The sequence below is a fragment of the Mesoplodon mirus genome (genome assembly GCF_964341445.2).
Source record: "Mesoplodon mirus genome assembly, chromosome: 4".
NCBI classification, from domain to species: domain Eukaryota; kingdom Metazoa; phylum Chordata; class Mammalia; order Artiodactyla; family Ziphiidae; genus Mesoplodon; species Mesoplodon mirus.
In genome coordinates this window covers 104,518,511-104,536,318 of record NC_138979.1, presented here as the reverse complement: position 1 = coordinate 104,536,318, position 17,808 = coordinate 104,518,511, and the positions used below count along the sequence as shown (strand labels likewise).

The 17,808-nt window shown below is 46.7% G+C and overlaps 2 protein-coding genes across 3 annotated transcripts; both read right to left on the bottom strand.

Annotated features, from left to right (window-relative positions):
• Positions 1-720: 720 nt before the first annotated feature.
• PPP1R14D (protein phosphatase 1 regulatory inhibitor subunit 14D) lies at positions 721-9,562 on the bottom strand. Of its 2 annotated transcripts, XM_082619180.1 has the most exons (5): positions 9,313-9,562; positions 8,695-8,929; positions 1,503-1,586; positions 1,267-1,299; positions 721-1,072 (listed from the first exon to the last, which is right to left on the bottom strand). In XM_082619180.1, exons 1-5 carry the CDS (start codon positions 9,327-9,329, stop codon positions 1,007-1,009), a joined length of 435 nt encoding a protein of 144 aa, XP_082475306.1. In that variant the 5' UTR covers positions 9,330-9,562; the 3' UTR covers positions 721-1,006. The 2 variants fall into 2 exon arrangements, with proteins under 2 accessions (XP_082475306.1, XP_082475307.1); XM_082619181.1 differs by lacking the exon at positions 9,313-9,562 and having other exon boundaries at positions 8,695-9,165.
• Positions 9,563-15,659: 6,097 nt separating this feature from the next.
• On the bottom strand, positions 15,660-16,274 carry LOC309803216 (large ribosomal subunit protein uL11-like). The gene has a single exon (XM_082619179.1). It carries the CDS (start codon positions 16,170-16,172, stop codon positions 15,675-15,677), a length of 498 nt encoding a protein of 165 aa, XP_082475305.1. The 5' UTR covers positions 16,173-16,274; the 3' UTR covers positions 15,660-15,674.
• Between the last annotated feature and the right edge of the window lie 1,534 nt (positions 16,275-17,808).

The following is a 17,808-nucleotide window of genomic DNA, read 5'->3' as shown; positions in this document are numbered from 1 at the left end:
TCTGCAGGCAGGAACAGTGCCACCCATCCTGGAGGCCTCATACGCAGTAGGCATGAATATTCATACTACTGAACTGAACTGTGCATCCTGCTCTGGGCAGCCCAGCTTAGCCCCTAGGCCCCACCATACTCAAACACTGCATGCACAAACAGTGAATGCATACCCTGCTTCCTGCCTTACTCCAAAAGGATGCCACCTCCAGGGCTCCTCTCCCAACCCACGTGCCATTCAGACCCAGTGCCTGTTCCCACCAACTTCCTTCTGACCTGATTCCTGGCTTCTGAGCCTATACCCTTTACACCCCCCTCTGCTTAGCCCCTGCTTTTTCCCTTTCTGCCTCTGGCTTGGAGCTGGTTCAAGAAAGAGTCCTCAGCCTGAGGTCTCCTGAATCATTTCGTGAGGGAAGAGGGATTAGCTTTCCCTGAGGCCCCCAAACCCAGCTAGTTTTTTTCCTGTTACCTCTCCTATGGGTCTTTGCCACTTGGGTTCCTATTGGTGATGTCAAGATGCTGTGCCTCTTAGCCAGGTGCCTTCTGCTTGGCCTCCAGGCCTTGCTTGATGGTGATTTCTCTGACGCAGAACTGTGACCTTTATCTTTGAATTCTCAAGCCCTGGGTGGATGGATGGACGGATGGACAGATGGGTGAGGTATGTGGATACAGCCTAGTGACTCAGGATGCTGGCCTTATGGTATAACACTTCAGTCCCTCCCTCCTCCATCCCTCAGCACAGATATGCTCCACACTCCATTCAGCTGGGGCTCCTCAAGGTTTTATTCACTCGGCTGCCGAGGAAAGCACTGGGCCATAGCCATGACTCACTCCCAGAAAGCCCAGCTGACAGGAATTAGCTGTGACTGCACATAGACAGGGGTGTCCAAATGTCCCTCCTCACTCTCTATGTTCCTTGTCTGTGTCCCAAGGAGCTGTTTCCCTCTCAGCCTAGGATCCAGGGGTTCAGGGCAGACCTGGCAGTGCTGAAGCTGATGAAGGTAGTCTCACAAGGCTTACTTCTGAGGCCGACTGAGTCTCCGAAGTTTCTTGAGTTGACTGAGCAGCTCAGAGATAAAAGGCTGAGAAAGAAACACGGGTGAGGGGAAGGCATGAGGTCACACCCACCCACCACACGGCTCTCCCTAGTCTCCACCTGACCCCATCGCTTCAGAGTCAGGGAAGGGGAGAAGGACCCAGGACCAAGCTTTCCTCTTCGCTAGCTGCCGTCCCACTGGGCCTTCTCTTACCCCCAGACTAACAGAGCATCACTTACCTCTGTGGGGCGGGGGCAGTTTTGGAGAATAGCCTGGTGGAAGAAAGCAGAGAGTGGGTCCCCGAGCCACAGCACTTTGTCACGAGTCCCCAGTCAGTCTCCCAGGAATTCTCCCCTCTGAATTGGTTCTCTCCACACAGATGGGGAGGCAGAACCTGGGTTCTTGGGCTCCCCTTGGTCCAAGCCCAGCTTCCATCCCCCAAGCCCTGGGCCTGGGGCCTGGCCCCCCATTCTACCTCCAAATGAGTCTTCTGTTCCTCTGTGGATAGTTCCATGAGAGCCTCCAGGTCGATCTCAGGTTCAGAAGGAGTTGGTTGATCCTGTTTGGGAATCACACGGGGCTCAGAGGAGCCTGGCTAGCTGGTGCTGGGGTGACAGTTAACTGTCAGGGGTTCACCCATCTCCCACTCTATTTCCCATGTTCAGTTCCTCTCCTCACCTTACTCCAACCACCCCATTCATCCTTTTATTCAACAGTTACTGAATAACTACTATGTTCTACCTGAAACAGTCTAGGGTTCTTTAAAAAGAGTATCTGTTTGGGGCTTCCCTGGTGGCACAGTGGTTGAGAGTCCGCCTACCGATGCAGGGGACACGGGTTCGTGTCCCGGTCTGGGAAGATCCCACATGCCGTGGAGTGGCTGGGCCCGTGAGCCATGGCCGCTAGGCCTGCGCGTCCGGAGCCTGTGCTCCGCAACGGGAGAGGCCACAACAGTGAGAGGCCTGCGTACCGCAAAAAAAAAAAAAAAAAAAGAGTATCTGTTTCATTTCAATAGTTATAAACATTGTTAGTAGGGATGCAAAATGGTGCAGATGCTTCGGAAAATAATTTGGCAGTTCCTTAAAATGTTAAATATAGAGTTATCATCTGACCCAACAATTCCACTCCTAGGTCTATTTCCAAGAGAAGTGAAAACATACATCCACATATGTCCATGTGAATGTTCACAGCAGCATTATTCATATTCAAATGTCCATCAACTGGTGAATGGATAAATAAAATATGACGTAACCATACAATATTTTTCAGCAATAAGAAGGAACAAAGTAGTGATTCATGCCACAACATGGATTTACCTTGAAAACATGTTAGTGAAAGAAGCCAGTTACAAAAGGCTTCATATTATATGATTCAATGTGTATGAAATGTCCAGAATAAGTAAATCTATAGAGACACAAATTGGATTAGTGGTTGCCTAATGTTGCGAGTGGTGGTGGTGGGGAATGGGGTGTGACCACTAGCGGGTACAGGGTTTCTGTTATAGATTATAAATGTTCCAAAATAAGGGTCGTCCCTGGTGGCACAGTAGTTAAAGATCTGCCTGCCAACGCGGGGGACACGGGTTCGAGCCCTGGTCCAGGAAGATCCCACATGCCACGGAGCAACTAAGCCTGTGAGCCACAACTGCTGAGCCTGTGCTCTAGAGCCCACGATCCACAACTACTGAGCCCGTGCATCACAACTACTGAGGCCTGCGTGCCTAGAGCCTGTGCTATGCAACAAGAGAAGCCAACACAGTGAGAAGCCCGTGCACCACAACAAAGAGTAGCCCCCGCTCACCACAACTAGCGAAAGCCCATGTGCGGCAACGAAGACCCAACGCAGCCAAAATAAGTTAATTAATTAATTTTTTTAAAAAAAGTAAGTGCTGAGACTTCCTGGCGGTCCAGTGGTTAAGACACCATGCTTCCATTGCAGGGCACACAGGTTTGATCCATGGTTGGTAAACTAAGATCCCACATGCCACATGGTATGGCCAAATAAATAATAATAAATAACAAATAATAAAATAAACTTGTTTTAAAAAAAATTCCCTGTTTAAAAAAAAAAAAAACAAGTAAGTGCTATTTGAAGAACATTTTGGATGGTGGAAATATTCCATATCTTGATGGGGTAGTGGTTATATATGGCAAAGTACATTCAAATGTACACTTCAAAAACAGGCAAATTTTGTTGTCTTCAGTAAAGTTGATTTAGAAAAGAAAGAAAGGGCTTCCCTGGTGGCTCAGTGGTTAAGAATCTGCCTGCCAATGCAGCGGACACAGGTTCAAGCCCTGGTCAGGAAAGAGGCCACATGCTGTGGAGTGGCTAAGCCCGTGTGCCCCAACTACTGAGCCTGCACTCTAGAGCCCGCAAGCCACAACTACTGCGGCCCATGCACCTGGAGCCTGTGTTCCGCGAAGAAAGAAGCCACCACAATGAAAGCCCACGCATAGCAACAAAGACCCAACGCAGGCATAAATTAATTAATTAATTAATTTAAAAATATTTTTTTAAAAAAAGAAAAGAAAGAAAGAGAAAAGATGCCTCTCCCTCTCATTCCTTCCACTGCCAATGGGTAACCACTGTTAACAGTTTTGGTCCTTCTATACCATTTTAAAAATAAACAGTGCTAGGGTTCTAAGTTACTTCTTTCACCCTAAACTCTAGACTTTCCCCTTTGCTTCCTTGGTTTCTAGCGCATCTGATTTAGCATTCATTCATTAAATGCATATTTATTGAGAGCATGCTATGCACCAAGCATTGTGATGGGGCCATAAGAGCAAAGACAGACAGACATGATCTTGCCCTTGAAAAGTTTATAGTCTCCTGAGGGATACAGACAAGTCAAATGGCAGTTATAATACAGGGCAATAAGCACTCTGATGAGACACTATGGTAGCACATGGAAGGGGAACCTAACCAAGCCTGGGGTTTAGGAAGGCTTCCAGGAAGAGGTGACCTCTAATCTGAGACCTGAAGGCTGAATAGGAGTTAACAAGATGTTTATACTTCTGATGATGGAGTAACAGGGACTGGATTTATTCTCTCAACATAAGTAACTAGAAAACTGGACAAAAATATATGAAAAGTGTTTTCAGACTTCACACAACAGGTAACTCAGCACTACCTGGGAAAGAAAGGAAATGAAAGAGGTAAATTCTATAATTGTCCTGGATTTCTTCCTGGAGGCAATTTCCAGACCACAGAGCAGAGAGGGAGATCCCAAGCAGAGCACAGTGGTCATACTAAATTGATATGACAGATACCAGAATTCGGGGTTGAGGTGGCTGGAAGTTGCCAGAGTTCTGCAGAGGAGGGAGTTATGAAGAAAGAGACCTCCAGAAATCTGCATAAGGGTTCTTCTGAGTCTTTGCTGAACACTAGATACACATTCACAGGGTAAAATTTCACAAAGCCAGGTACTCTGAGGCACTGTGGGCACAGAGATGAACACTTCCCAGACCTCACAGAGGACTGACACAAATCAATTTCCACTCAGTCAGAGTGGACAGTCATCACCGATCATACAGGAATTCAGGAGAGACCTCAGGAGGGCCCTGCTTTACTTGGGGGGTAAATTATTTCCTAGATTAAAGGCTGCTCTATACTCACCCCAACAGAACTTAAAAACAAGCTTCAGAAGGATCAAACTGAACCACAAGTAGCTAAACTGCATCCTAGAACAAAGTCCACACTTTAAAGGAAGAAAAAAATCCAACAACGTAAAATTCACAATGTCCAGCATCCAATCAAAAATCACTAGTCACAGGGCTTCCCTGGTGGCGCAGTGGTTAAGAATCCGCCTGCCAATGCAGGGGACATGGGTTCAATCCCTGGTCCGGGAAGATCCCACATGCTGCAGAGCAACTAAGCCTGTGTGTCACAACTACTGCGCTTGCGCTCTAGAGCCCGCGAGCCATAACTACTGAAGCCCGTGTGCCACAACTACTGAAGCCTGTGCACCTAGAGCCTGTGCTCCACAACAAGAGAAGCCACCACAATGAGAAGCCTGCACACCGCAACGAAGAGTAGGCCCCACTCACTGCAACTAGAGAAAGCCCGCGCACAGCAACGGAAGACCCAGTGCAGCCAATAAATTAATTAATTAAAAATAAATCTATTAAAAAAATTACTAATCATGCCAAGAAGCAGGACATGTGACCTATAAGCAGGAGAAAAAATCAATTAATAGAAGCAGATCAGATATGACAGAGATGATGGAATTAGCAAATGAGGAAAACATGAACCTAGTAATGAGAGAAATGGAAGACATGAGAAAGAACCAAGTGAAGCATCTAGAGGTGAAAAGTAAAATATTTTAAAGAAAAATCTTACTGAATGGAATTAACAGCATATTTGACACTACAGAAAAAAAATACCATTTAAACTTGAAGAAATAGCAAAAGAAACTAGCCAAAATGAAGCATGGAGAGAAAAAAACTGGTAGAAAAGAAAAGAACAGCATAGAGCTTTGGTGACCTGTAGGACCATACCAAGTGGTCTAACATACGTGTAATTGGAATCCCAGAAGGTGGATGCTGGGGCCAACTAATAAAAATACATTCTAATGATTAGAACTCCACCTCTAAAAAAGGATTAGTCCTGCTCTCTAAACCATTTTATATCATTTGACATTAACTATACGTATATTGAACATAGGGTATGTATATCACTGAGAGTCAGATTGTCACTGCAGTCTGGTATTGAGAATATGGTCTCAAATCACAATCCAAAATATTCTTTCCCTCAAGTATTTTTTGAATTCTCAGAAAATGAGCAGATATATCAAACAACTCTGACCAGGGTGAACAAGTATGGTCATCTTGTGACTCTGTATTACGTGTGGTGGTTTCCTGACAGATGCTGCCTGATTTGACCCCTTTCTCTGCTCCACGCCATACTCTGTCCCCTTACTCCTGATCTCTCTGCCATAGAAACCAGCAATCGAGGAAAGTTCAGAGATGAGCTAATAAATGTTTGTTTCACATTTCATTGACCATATATATATAAGTGTATATATATATATATAGATACACACACACACACACACACACACACACACACACACACACACTATTTTTTTTTCCTTTGGCCTCACTGCTTGCGGGATCTTAGTTCCCTGACCAGGGATCGACCCTGGGCCCATGGCAGTGAAAGCTCCGAGTCCTAACCTCTGGACCACCAGGGAATTCCTGATAATACATTTTTAAAGTTGTAAGTTTAATAGATTGTTTCTTAAAATGCCATCACATCAAAAGGGCTGCATCAAAATGCATGGTATCATGTAAGCTATAGGAAAGGAATGTTTCAAAACTCTGGGGTGGTCAACAGTGTCCCCTGCTGATGTGTGCACTAGATTTAGCCCCAAGGTGGTGATTGGTGACTTTGCCAAGAGGTCTCAATAGAGTGGTGGGAACAGAAGTCAGAATCCAGTGGTTTGAATGGTGATAGGAAAGGAAATAGTAAGTAAAGCCTCTGAGTTGGTACAGATCCTTTAAGGAGCCTTGTAAAGGAGACAGTAAATAGGGGATGGTAACAAAAGGGGGGCATATTGTTAAACAAGAGTCTCCTTAAAACAGTAGAAACTCATGAGTGTTTAAGTCCCTGCTTAGAAACCAAATCCACACTCCATTTCTGGACAACAGGAGCTCCAGGCCCCCAAGTCAGTTTGTTTTGTTGAACCTAGACTTGGCTTCTCACAAGACCCTAAAGCAGGCTGCACACCCAGTGAGAAGAGGTGGGGTCCTCCAACAAAGGAAGGTTGGGTTCCACTAAACTAAACTAAACAAATAGTGACACAACCCACTTCTGGAACCATTCCCAGTGGTGCTACCCAAGGTGGGCATGTGGTAGGGAGTCCCAGTGGGTGGAGAGGGGCTCTATGCAGGAAGAACTGAGGCAGGGTAAGCCTGGAGACTGGGTTGCCTCAACCTCTGCCCAAGATGACCAGCCACCTGAGGCTTCCCCAGCCACTTGCCTGCTTCCTGCTGAAAAGGGCAGGGATTAGAAGAGGAACTGCCACCTGGCACCTTTGGACAATTGCCATGACAACTGTAGACCAGGTATTTTATTACAGTCATTGCCTGGGAGAGGTCCTCCCACATGTCCTGTTTTCCAATGTTATGAGCTCATTATTTTACAGCTTTTCCCCTGCCTTGATCCTTGCCCTGAGGGAGGGTGCTGGCAGGAATGAAGGGCAGTGGAGATGTCCTGCAAGATGAGAGTACACATAGGCCAAGAAGGTTTGCCTCTCCTGTTCCCAGTTCTAGGGCATCTCTCTCCCCTCTGTGAGTGGCCCAGGATGCTGCCAGGGACACCGTCAACACCTGGACCAAACCAACACATGACACAGTGAGACTCACAAGACAGCCTGGGCCACATGCATCACTCTTCCCCTCCCCCAACCACAGGACCACTGACACACTCTTACCTGGAAGAATCACAAGCCCTTGCTGCCCCCAAAAGAAAAGACAGGACCTGAAGGAAGGAGAGAAACAAGGACCATGGCATGTGGACAAGGAGGACTCTGGTCTCTGGCTTGGTGCGTGGTTCTCGCCAGCCAAACGCTACAATCAGCAGTGGACCTTATAAAAAAGACCAGTGCCTGGGCCCCACCCTAGTAGATTGAAATTCAGTTGAAATGCAGCTGGGGCATCAGATTATTACTGAAGTACTTCAGGTGTGGAGAACCACTAGCAGCTTGAATAAACACTCAAGCGCTGCAGCAGAGCCGCAGCTGCAGCTCCTGGTCCCTGAGCTCCCTAGTGATGTGACCTTGGGCTAGTTACTCAACATTTCTAAGCCTCCATTTCCTCCACAGTAAACCATACCTACCTAATGCACTTGTGGGGAGGGTTGAATGAAATAACACAAGTCAGGTGCTGGGCACTGTGCCTAGTGCAGAGTTAAGTGCTCAAAATGTTATTCTTGTTGGAGCAGCATTTGTTACTACACTAGGATCCCGATTAGGAGGTATCTAGGCAAAAAAAAAAAAAAGGGCTACTCTCCTAGGGCGGGGTTGAGGGGAGTCAGTCAGAGCCAGGGCCAAGGCTAGGTCAGGCGCTGGTATTAGCATTCACTATTGGTCACTTTGACATCCTAGTCCAGCACTATCTGTTCTGAGATGGAAATGTTCTGTATCTGTGCTGGCAACTTGGTAGCCACTAGCCACCTGGATGTATGGGGCACTTGAAATGTGGCTAGTGTGACTGAAGAACTGAACTTTTAATTTTCATCAGTTTAAAGTTAAATAGCTACACATGGCTGGCAGCTACAGGAATGAACAATGTTGCTCTAGACGTGTATGTGTTGAAAGTAAAGGTTGAAAGTAAATAAAGACATAAAATAAAGAAAAATAACTCCTCTACTATCTCATCTGAGCCTCAAAAAGTCCTACGAAAGGGATACGACAGGCATTGATAGCCCCATTTCATAGATTAGGAAACTAAGTCTCAGGGATGTTAAAAGACCTGCCCCAGATTATGTAGAGAGTGAGAGGCAGAGCCCAGACCAGAGGGAGGCAGATTTCAGGACTGCAAACCCATGCTTCACCTGTGGGGAAAAACGTTATCTCCATGGGAGCATCTCTCATCCGCCCTCCAGCTCCTCCTGAGGCCTCAGAGCAGGCTCTCTCCCGGTCCCCCGGCCCGCGGTGTCTTACCCACCTGGAAGAGATCCTGAACCTGGGCGTCCACCCACTGCTCCATCTCCAGCCAGCTCTGCAGCTGCCCCAGGTCATACTTCACCGTCAGCCGGCCGAGTTTCCGGGACCTGGGCGCTTTGGAGGGGTCGGACTGGGACTTTGAGTCTGTGGATGACGTCCTCCTCCTCCCAGAAGCCCACTGGACCTTCTTACTTGGATTCTCGTTGTCCGGGTTGGGAGATGTGCAGGAAGCAGGGCTTGAAGACAGCATGGAAGGATTGGTTTGGTCAAGGAGCTGGGAAAAACTGCCAGTCAGAGCAAGAGAGCCAGGGAATGAGGAGACAGAACAGAGGGTGAGGCCAGCAGGGAAGAAAGGAAGGCAGGCAGGAGGGAGGGCCAAGGCTCCTGGAGTGGTGGTGGTCAAAGATCAACAGGCTTTTGTCTAGTGCTGGGAATGCCAGTCTTTTGGCTCCTGGCTGCTGGTGAGTGGCACTCCTGAGCCGTGCCCCGGCCTCCCTTTCTGCAGTTGCTGGGACCGAGTGATATATCAAGCAAAGGTCAAGAGGATGCCATGCCTCCGGAGGAGGAAGAGGCCCTTGGGTCCTGAGGGGGGCGGGGCTCTGACCTGAGTCATACTCACCTGAGAGCCCTCAGCATCCCACTTTCCTGGCCTAGATCCACCTGGGCCCCCAGAAGCTGCAGTCACATGGCTCCTGCAGGAGTGGGGTCCCTGGCTGGCAAGGGCTCCTGCTCAGAGTGGTGCTGCTGATGGCAGAGTCGCCTCAGGGATAATTAGAGGGGTGGTTATCTCTGGCCCTAATGGGGTCAGTATCCTCCTGCGTCTGAGTGTGAGCTGCCTTTAGGGATGTGAGGGAAGAGGCACTACCCTGGCCCTGTGTGTTTGCAAAGGTGAGCTTGTCTCCCAAGCCCATTCCCCAGGGGCAACTGCTTAGGAAGCTATGTTTATCATCACATGACCCTCCCCTGACTCACGTCCTTCCTGATGCAGAGGAACCCTGCAGACCTAACATTTACCCAGGTGTCAAGGACTATTACTTCCAGGCCTACTTGCATTCTAAAGGAAGGGTGTTTTTGGACTTCCCTGGTGGCGCAGTGGTTAAGAATCCGCCTGCCAAGGCAGGGGACACGGGTTTGAGCTCTGGTCCAGGAAGATCCCACATGCCGCGGAGCAACTAAGCCCGCGTGCCACAACTACTGAGTCCATGTGTCACAACTACTGAAGCTCACTTGCCTAGAGCCCATGCTCCGCAACAAGAGAAGCCACTGCGATAAGTCCACACACTGCAACAAAGAGTAGCCGCCGCTCGCCGCAACTAGAGAAAGCCCGCGCATAGCAACGAAGACCCAACGCAGCCAAAAATAAATAAATTACAAAATAAATAAATAAAGGAAGGGTGTTTTTGTTTGTTTAATCTTTTGTAACAAAAATTTCAAAACTTTTTAGAAAAGTTACACAACAGAATACTACTATAATTTTTTTTTTTTAATGAACAGCTCAGAAGGACAAATGAAAAATGAAAGTGTCTCTCTTCTCCCCAGTTTTACTCCCTAGAGGGACCCAACCAACAGCTTCTGCTTTTAGTTCTCCTGAGACCACCATTATCCCTTTGTGTAATATCATAAATTTGTCCATTTTAGACAGTATCTCTTCTCTCCTCAGTATGAACGATGAGAGATTTAACTCCCTCACTCATGCTCCCTCATCCCCTTTCCTTTGCACATTCTAATTTTTGTTTATGTATTTCTTTTTTTTTCTTTTATGTATTTCTTTTTAGGTCTTGTAGTGGTTGCCTTTATGATGCTGAGTTTCTGTTTCCAAAGTATCAACTTCATACACTGATTCCTAAAAGAGAGTGTTAGACACAAGCCAATGGATGAGTCTTTAATGATGAAATTTTAGGCCCTAAGTTAACAGGGTGAGGGAGATGTTTGAGGGCTGGAGGCCAGGATGGTAGCCTGGAAAAGCCCAGGCTTCAGAGGAAGGCTGACAGACCCCAGTTCAAACCAGCTTTGCCCTACATTTGTTTAATAACCCTCAAGTTTCACAACCTGAGTCTGTTTTCTCATCTGCAAAATGGGGTTTTGGAGAGGATTAAATGAGATGATGTATGTAAACATTCAGCCTGATATCTAAAACAGAGTCCCTTCTCAATAGACATCCCTTTCCTTCCTTTCTTTGCCTTCTCATCCTCCCTGCCTTCCTGGTGAGGCTCTGTCCGTCAAAGGCTGGCCCTGGAATTTCTCTGCAGTGGCTTCCTTCCTGGTCCTCTTTGGAAGAAGGTGGCAATAAGAAGGGGGTAGGGAGGCCTCTAAAATACAGCCTGTAGACTCAGCTCTTACCTTGATGACCTGTTACATTCTGTGATAGGCATTATTATGGCTGTTCCCTCCCTCTTCTGTTTCTGTCTTCTGAAGCATTTGGAAGACCTTTCAAGAAAAGGAACCAGGGCCTCCCTGGTGGCGCAGTGGTTGAGAGTCCGCCTGCCGATGCAGGGGATACGGGTTCGTGCCCCGGTCTGGGAGGATCCCATATGCCGCGGAGCGGCTGGGCCCGTGAGCCATGGCCGCTGAGCCTGTGCGTCCGGAGCCTGTGCTCCGCAACGGGAGAGGCCACAACAGTGAGAGGCCCGCGTACAGCAAAAAAAAAAAAAAAAAAAAAAAAAAAAAAGAAAAGGAACCAGATCAGAAGAGTCTATGGGTTTTGTTCATTCATTAACTCATTCATTTAACAAAGATTTTATGAGCTTTTCTTGTAGGCCAAGTATTATACTCAGTACTGGGTATTGGTGATCCAAAAAAGACACAGTCTCTGTTTTCATGGAACTTACAGTCTAGTGTAAAAATAAACAAACATTAAACAACTAATCAAATAAATGTAAAACTGCAACTGTATTTAATGATCTGAAGAAAAGGTAAGAGGAGATATAGTAAGGGTTAACTAGGTACAGGGGCCAGCAGGAGTGGAATTGGCAGAAGGCACAGCATATGCAAAGGCCCTGGGACAGGAGAAAGAGGGTGAGTACAGGGGACTAGAGAAGGTCAATGGAGATGGAACAAAGAGATGAGGGAAGCAAAAGCGAGCCATGAGGCAGATGGGGCGGAGGTATCTACATAGGGCCCTGTCAACCATGTTAAGGAGTTTTGTCTCTATCCTAAGAGCATTGGGAATAACTGCAAAATCTTAAGCAAGGGTGGTTGGGTAGACTGACGAGTTCAGATTTAAATTTCCAAAATATCGCCTTAGCTATTGAATACAGAGAGGATCAGAGGGCACAGAAGTCCTGGAGGTCAGTTGGGAGGTCATTACCGTAGGGCTTGACTGGGGGAGGTAGCGCTGGTGATAGTGAGAGGTGGACACATTGGAGAGCTATTTAGGGGGTAATATTTAACAGAACTTGGCAATGGATTGGAATATGCAAACTTCATGAATGCCTGCACAGGAACACAGACAGGTTCATGCATGGGGCCTCTCTGAGCATATTTCCTCATCTGTAAACTAGGGGTTGGTGAGATTCTGCATGAGCACACAACATGGCCCCAGTGAAGCTCGATGGTACACAAATGAATTATGCCCATTATTTATAGTGTAAGCCTCCTTATTTACATTCTTCCATCTCAGCACTAACCTGCGAGTGTCACTATTCATCATTAAGTTTGCCCAAGAGAAGGGAACTCAAGTTTCAAGATAAGATGTAAAGAAAAACCACCAGGACCACAGGGTCATATCATGGTGGGGAAATAAAGAGGGTGCAGGCCTGGGCAGAGGCAAGGGTGTCTGCCCTGCTCTCCTGGCCTGGCCTGGGTCCAGTGGTGGGATAAAATAAGCAGCAGGCAGACCCCATCAGAACTAGACAGGATTTTTGTTTTTATTTTTGTTTTTTAATTTTTCAGCCATGCCATGTAGCATGTGAGATCTTAGTTCCCCCACCAGGTATCAAACCCATGCCTCCTGCAGCAGAAGTCTTAACCACTGGACCACCAGGTAAGTTCTTAAAAATTTTTATAATAAAAGAAAAGCATGTTCATTTTAGAAACATTTCTAAATTTTCTAAAACATTAAAAAATTCCCATAATCCTGCCACACAAAACCACCACTGCTAGCATTCTGGCAAGTTTCTTTCTATTCTCTCTCTTTTTTTTTTAATGATTTTTAAAAATTTTTTATTTATTTTTGGCTGCTTTGGGTCTTTGTTGCTGCACGCAGGCTTTCTCTAGTTGCGGCGAGCAGGGGTGCACAGGCTTCTCATTTCGGTGCACAGGCTTCTCATTGCGGTGGCTTCTCTTGTTGCGGAGCACAGGCTCTAGGAGCATGGGCTTCAGTAGTTGCAGCATGCGGGCTTCAGTAGTTGTGGCTCGCGAGCTCTAGAGTGCAGGCTCAGTAGTTGTGGCTCTCTGGCTTAGTTGCTCCGCGGCATGTGGGATCTTCCCGGACCAGGGCTCGAACCCATGTCCCCTGCATTGGCAGGCGGATTCTTAACCACTGCACCACAGGCTATGCATATATATTTAACATAGTTGAGAAAATGATATACAATACATAATTTTTAGAAAACTTTAAAAACTACTATCATTATTATTCAAGAAATAAGTTTAACAGAAACAGACTCACAGATATAACAGACTTGTGGTTGCCAAGGGGAAGTGGGGGTGGGAGAGAGATGGACTGGGAGTTTGGGGTGAGTAGATGCAAACTATTACATATAGAATGGATAAACAACAAGATCCCACTGTATAGCACAGGGAACTATATTCAATATCCTGGGATAAACCATAATGGAAAAGAATATAAAAAAGAATGTATATATGTGTATAACTGAGTCACTTTGCTGTACAGCAGAAATTAACACAACATTGTAAATCAACTATCAACTATACTTTAGGGACTTCCCTAGTGGTCCAGTGGTTAAGAATCCACCTTCCAATGCAGGGGACACTGCAGGTTCAATACCTGGTCAGGGAACTAAGATCCCACATGCTGCGGGTCAACTAAGCCTGTGCACTCTAGAACCCACTCGGCACAACTAGGGAGTCCATGCGCCACAACTAGAGAAGCCTGTGCACCACAACGAAGAACCCATGCACTGCAACAAAGACCCTACTGCAGCCAAATAAATATATATTTTTTTAAATTGATTTATTTTATTTATTTATTTTTGGCTGAGTTGGGTCTTTGTTGCTGCACGCAGGCTTTCTCTAGGTGCAGTGAGCAGGCACTACTCTGTCGTGGTGCGCGGGCTTCTCATTGCAGTGACTTCTCTTGTTGCAGAGCACGGGCTCTAGGCACGTGGGCTTCAGTAGTTGTGGCATGCAGGCTCAGTAGTTGTGGCGCACAGGCTTAGTTGCTCTGCAGCATGTGGTATCTTCCCCGACCAGGGATCTAACCTGTGTCCCCTGCATTGGCAGGCAGATTCTCAACCACTGCGCCACCAGGGAAGCCCCAAATAAATATTAAAAAAAAAAAAACCTATTGGAACTTCCCCGGTGGCACATTGGTTAAGGCTCCACGCTCCCAGTGCAGGAGGCCCAGGTTCGATCCCTGGTCAGGGAAATAGCTCCCATGTGCATGCCGCAACTAAGAGTTTGCATGCCACAACTAAGGAGCTGGCAAGCCGCAACTAAGGAGCTCACTTGCCACAACTAAGACCCGGCCCAACCAACCAAATAAATAAATAAATAAATAAATAAAATGTTAAAAAAAAAAACTATCAATACTTCAATAAAAAAAAGATTTTAAAAAGACATGTTCATTGTAGAAAATTCTAAAATATAGATATAAGAAGTATAAACGATATGCTTGGTATATTTTCTACTTTTTATATAGATTTACTTATTTTGGATTTTCACAAAATTGGATCATTTTGTAACATATGTGTGCTATTTTGTAACATATTTTGAATACTTTTTGTGTCATTAAGTAATTTTATACACATCTTTTTTTTTTTTTTTTTTTTTGGCGGTACGCGGGCCTCTCACTGTTGTGGTCTCTCCCGTTGCGGAGCACAGGCTCTGGATGTGCAGGCTCAGTGGCCATGGCTCACGGGCCCAGCCGCTCCGCGGCATGTGGGATCTTCCCGGACCGGGGAACGATCCCTGGCAGGTGGACTCTCAACCACTGCGCCACCAGGGAAGCCCTATACACATCTTTTTTCAACACTGCAGAGTTTCTCAAAATTTGCCCATGACTCAGAGTAAGAAATTCATTTAACCTCATGACACACATGCATACAAACACGAAATGAAAATGTCTTATGAAGCAAAACTTACCTTTAGTTTTTCAAGTGCTGACGGCAAGTCACTTTGCTTTCAAGACTCACTAATACTTTCCAACCTGTTCTGTTAGAGGCAATTCCATGATCTAGTTACTCAATCCCCTGCTATTAGATATATAGATTGCTACCAATTTTTTTGCCATTATAAATATTGCTGCTCTGAATATCCTTGTAACTATTCCTTTTTTTAGCATCGCATGCTTCCCACCCCCACTCTCCCCTCCCACACTTTAGCGGATTTTCTAGAGGCAGAACTACAAGGACAAAGGAAGTGTGAACTTGTAGGGGAATTTGATGTTATGGCCATATTAGCTCCCTGAAAGGTTGTACCAAATAAACTGTTTATAGTTTGATATCCTAATTTTTTTAGTTAATGAATATGTTAGTTTTATATTGCTGTGTAACAAATTATCCCCAAATTGATCAGCTTAAAACAGTAGGCATTTATTATATCACTGTTTAAGTTGGTGGCTTAGCTGGCTCTTCAGGCTCAGGGATTCTCAGAAGGGTGCAAGCCAGATGCAGGCCAGGGCTGTTGGCCAGACATCTGTTCCCTGCCATGTGGAGCTCTCTAGAGGGCTACTCACCAAATGGCTGCTGGTTTCCACAAGAGCCAGGGCACTGAGGGGCGGGGCGGTAGGCAAGATGGAAGTCACAGTCTTTTTTTTTTTTTGGTTGTCAAATAACCCTTTATTATTTTTCTTTGCAGTGCTTAACTATCTGGGCATTCCACCGCACCACTGTGGATGTCATCTATGATATCATGAAGGTGGTGGCCATCAACATTGCAGCCCACAGACTGGGTGGCCCCCAAGATCTCTTTAATGGTTCCAGAGAGTTCTCTAGCTAAAGATTGATGCCACATCTGTCGGGCAATGTTGACAATCTCATCAAAAGTCATGTTTCCACTGTGCTTAATGTTTTTCTGCTTCTTCCCTTCTCTTGGTGATTCCTTGAGGGCTTTGATGATCAGGGCAGAGGCAGAAGGTATCACCTCAATCTGGGCCTGTCGGTTCTGAATGGTCAGCTTCACTGTAATCCTCAAACCCTTCCAATCACCAGTTGCCTTGGTGATGTCATCACCAACTTTTTTTGGAGACAGACCCAAGGGGCCGATCTTGGGGGCCAGGGCAGACGTGGCACCGACTGCCCCACCGGTGCACCTCAGGTACACGACTTTGATCTCGTTGGGGTCAAACTTAGGCGGCATGGTGGAGGCAGCTGGTGTCGGATGAACCCGGATTCCGGACGACTGAAGAAAGTTGCACCTTGGCCTCCTCCGATCCGAAAGCCAAAAGCAAGTCACAGTCTTTTTGTAACCTAATCTAGGATGTGATATCCCATGACTTTTGCTGTATTCTATTCATCAGAAGCCAATCACTAGGTCCAGCCATGCTGAAGGGGAGGAGATGACACACACAACAGCATGAATACCAGCAGGTGTGGACAATTGGTGACCGTTTAGAGGCTATCAAACACGCTGAAATATTGTGAGCATTTATTTTTTAATTTCCCAAGCAGCTATTTCACTTTTTAAAAATTTATTTATTTATTTATTTATTTGCTGCTCTGGGTCTTCATTGCAGCACGTGGGCTTCTCTAGCTGTGGTGCATGAGCTTAGTTGCAGTATGTGGGATTTTAGTCCCACGACCAGGAATCGAACCCGGGCCCCCTGCCTTGGGAGCAAGTAGTCTTAACCGCTGGACCACCAGGGAAGTCCCATGAGCATTTTGGACATTAGCAGAATTCTTCAAAAATTCCCCTTTGAGGGAATTCCCTGGCAGTGCAGTGGTTAGGACTCTGTGCTTTCACTACCAAGAGCCTGGGTTTTATCCCTGGTTGGGGAACTAAGATCCCACAAGCCTCAAGGAGTGGCCAAAAAAAAAAAAAAAATTCCCCTTTTAGGGCTGCAGCAGTATCTGAGGGGCCTTGTCTCCTTTACATAAAGATTGAACCAGTGAGAGCAGCCTCGCCTTGAAAAATATTTCAAGGGTCATTATTTTCCCCAAAATTCCTTATCAGAAATCCTTGAGTGGGCTTCCCTGGTGGCACAGTGGTTAAGAATCTGCCTGCCGGGCCTCCCTGGTGGCGCAGTGGTTGAGAGTCCGCCTGCCGATGCAGGGGATACGGGTTCGTGCCCCGGTCTGGGAGGATCCCATATGCCGCGGAGCGGCTGGGCCCGTGAGCCATGGCCGCTGGGCCTGCGCATCCGGAGCCTGTGCTCCGCAACGGGAGAGGCCACAACAGTGAGAGGCCCGCATACCGCAAAAAGAAAAAAAAAAAAAAAAAAAAAAAAGAATCTGCCTGCCAATGCAGGGGACACGGGTTCGAGCCCTGGTCTGGGAGGATCCCACATGCCGCGGAGCAACTAGGCCCGTGAGCCACAACTACTGAGCCTGCGCTTCTGGAGCTTGTGCTCTGCAACAAGAGAGGCCGCGACAGTGAGAGGCCCACGCACCGTGATGAAGAGTGGCCCCCGCTCGCCCCAACTAGAGAAAGCCCACGCACAGAAATGAAGACCCAACACAGCCATAAATCAATCAATCAATCAATCAGTCAATCTTGTACTACATGCCAGACGCACGACAAATTTAAAGGAGAAAATTATATATAAAAAAAAAATCCTTGGGCTTCCCTGGTGGCGCAGTGGTTGGGAATCTGCCTGCCAATGCAGGGGACACGGGTTCGAGCCCTGGTCCGGGAAGGTCCCATGTGCCACAGAGCAACAAAGCCCGTGAGCCACAACTACTGAGCCTGCGCTCTAGAGCCCACAAGGCACAACTACTGAGCCCACCTGCCACAACTACTGAAGCCCACCTGCCACAACTACTGAAGCCCATGCACC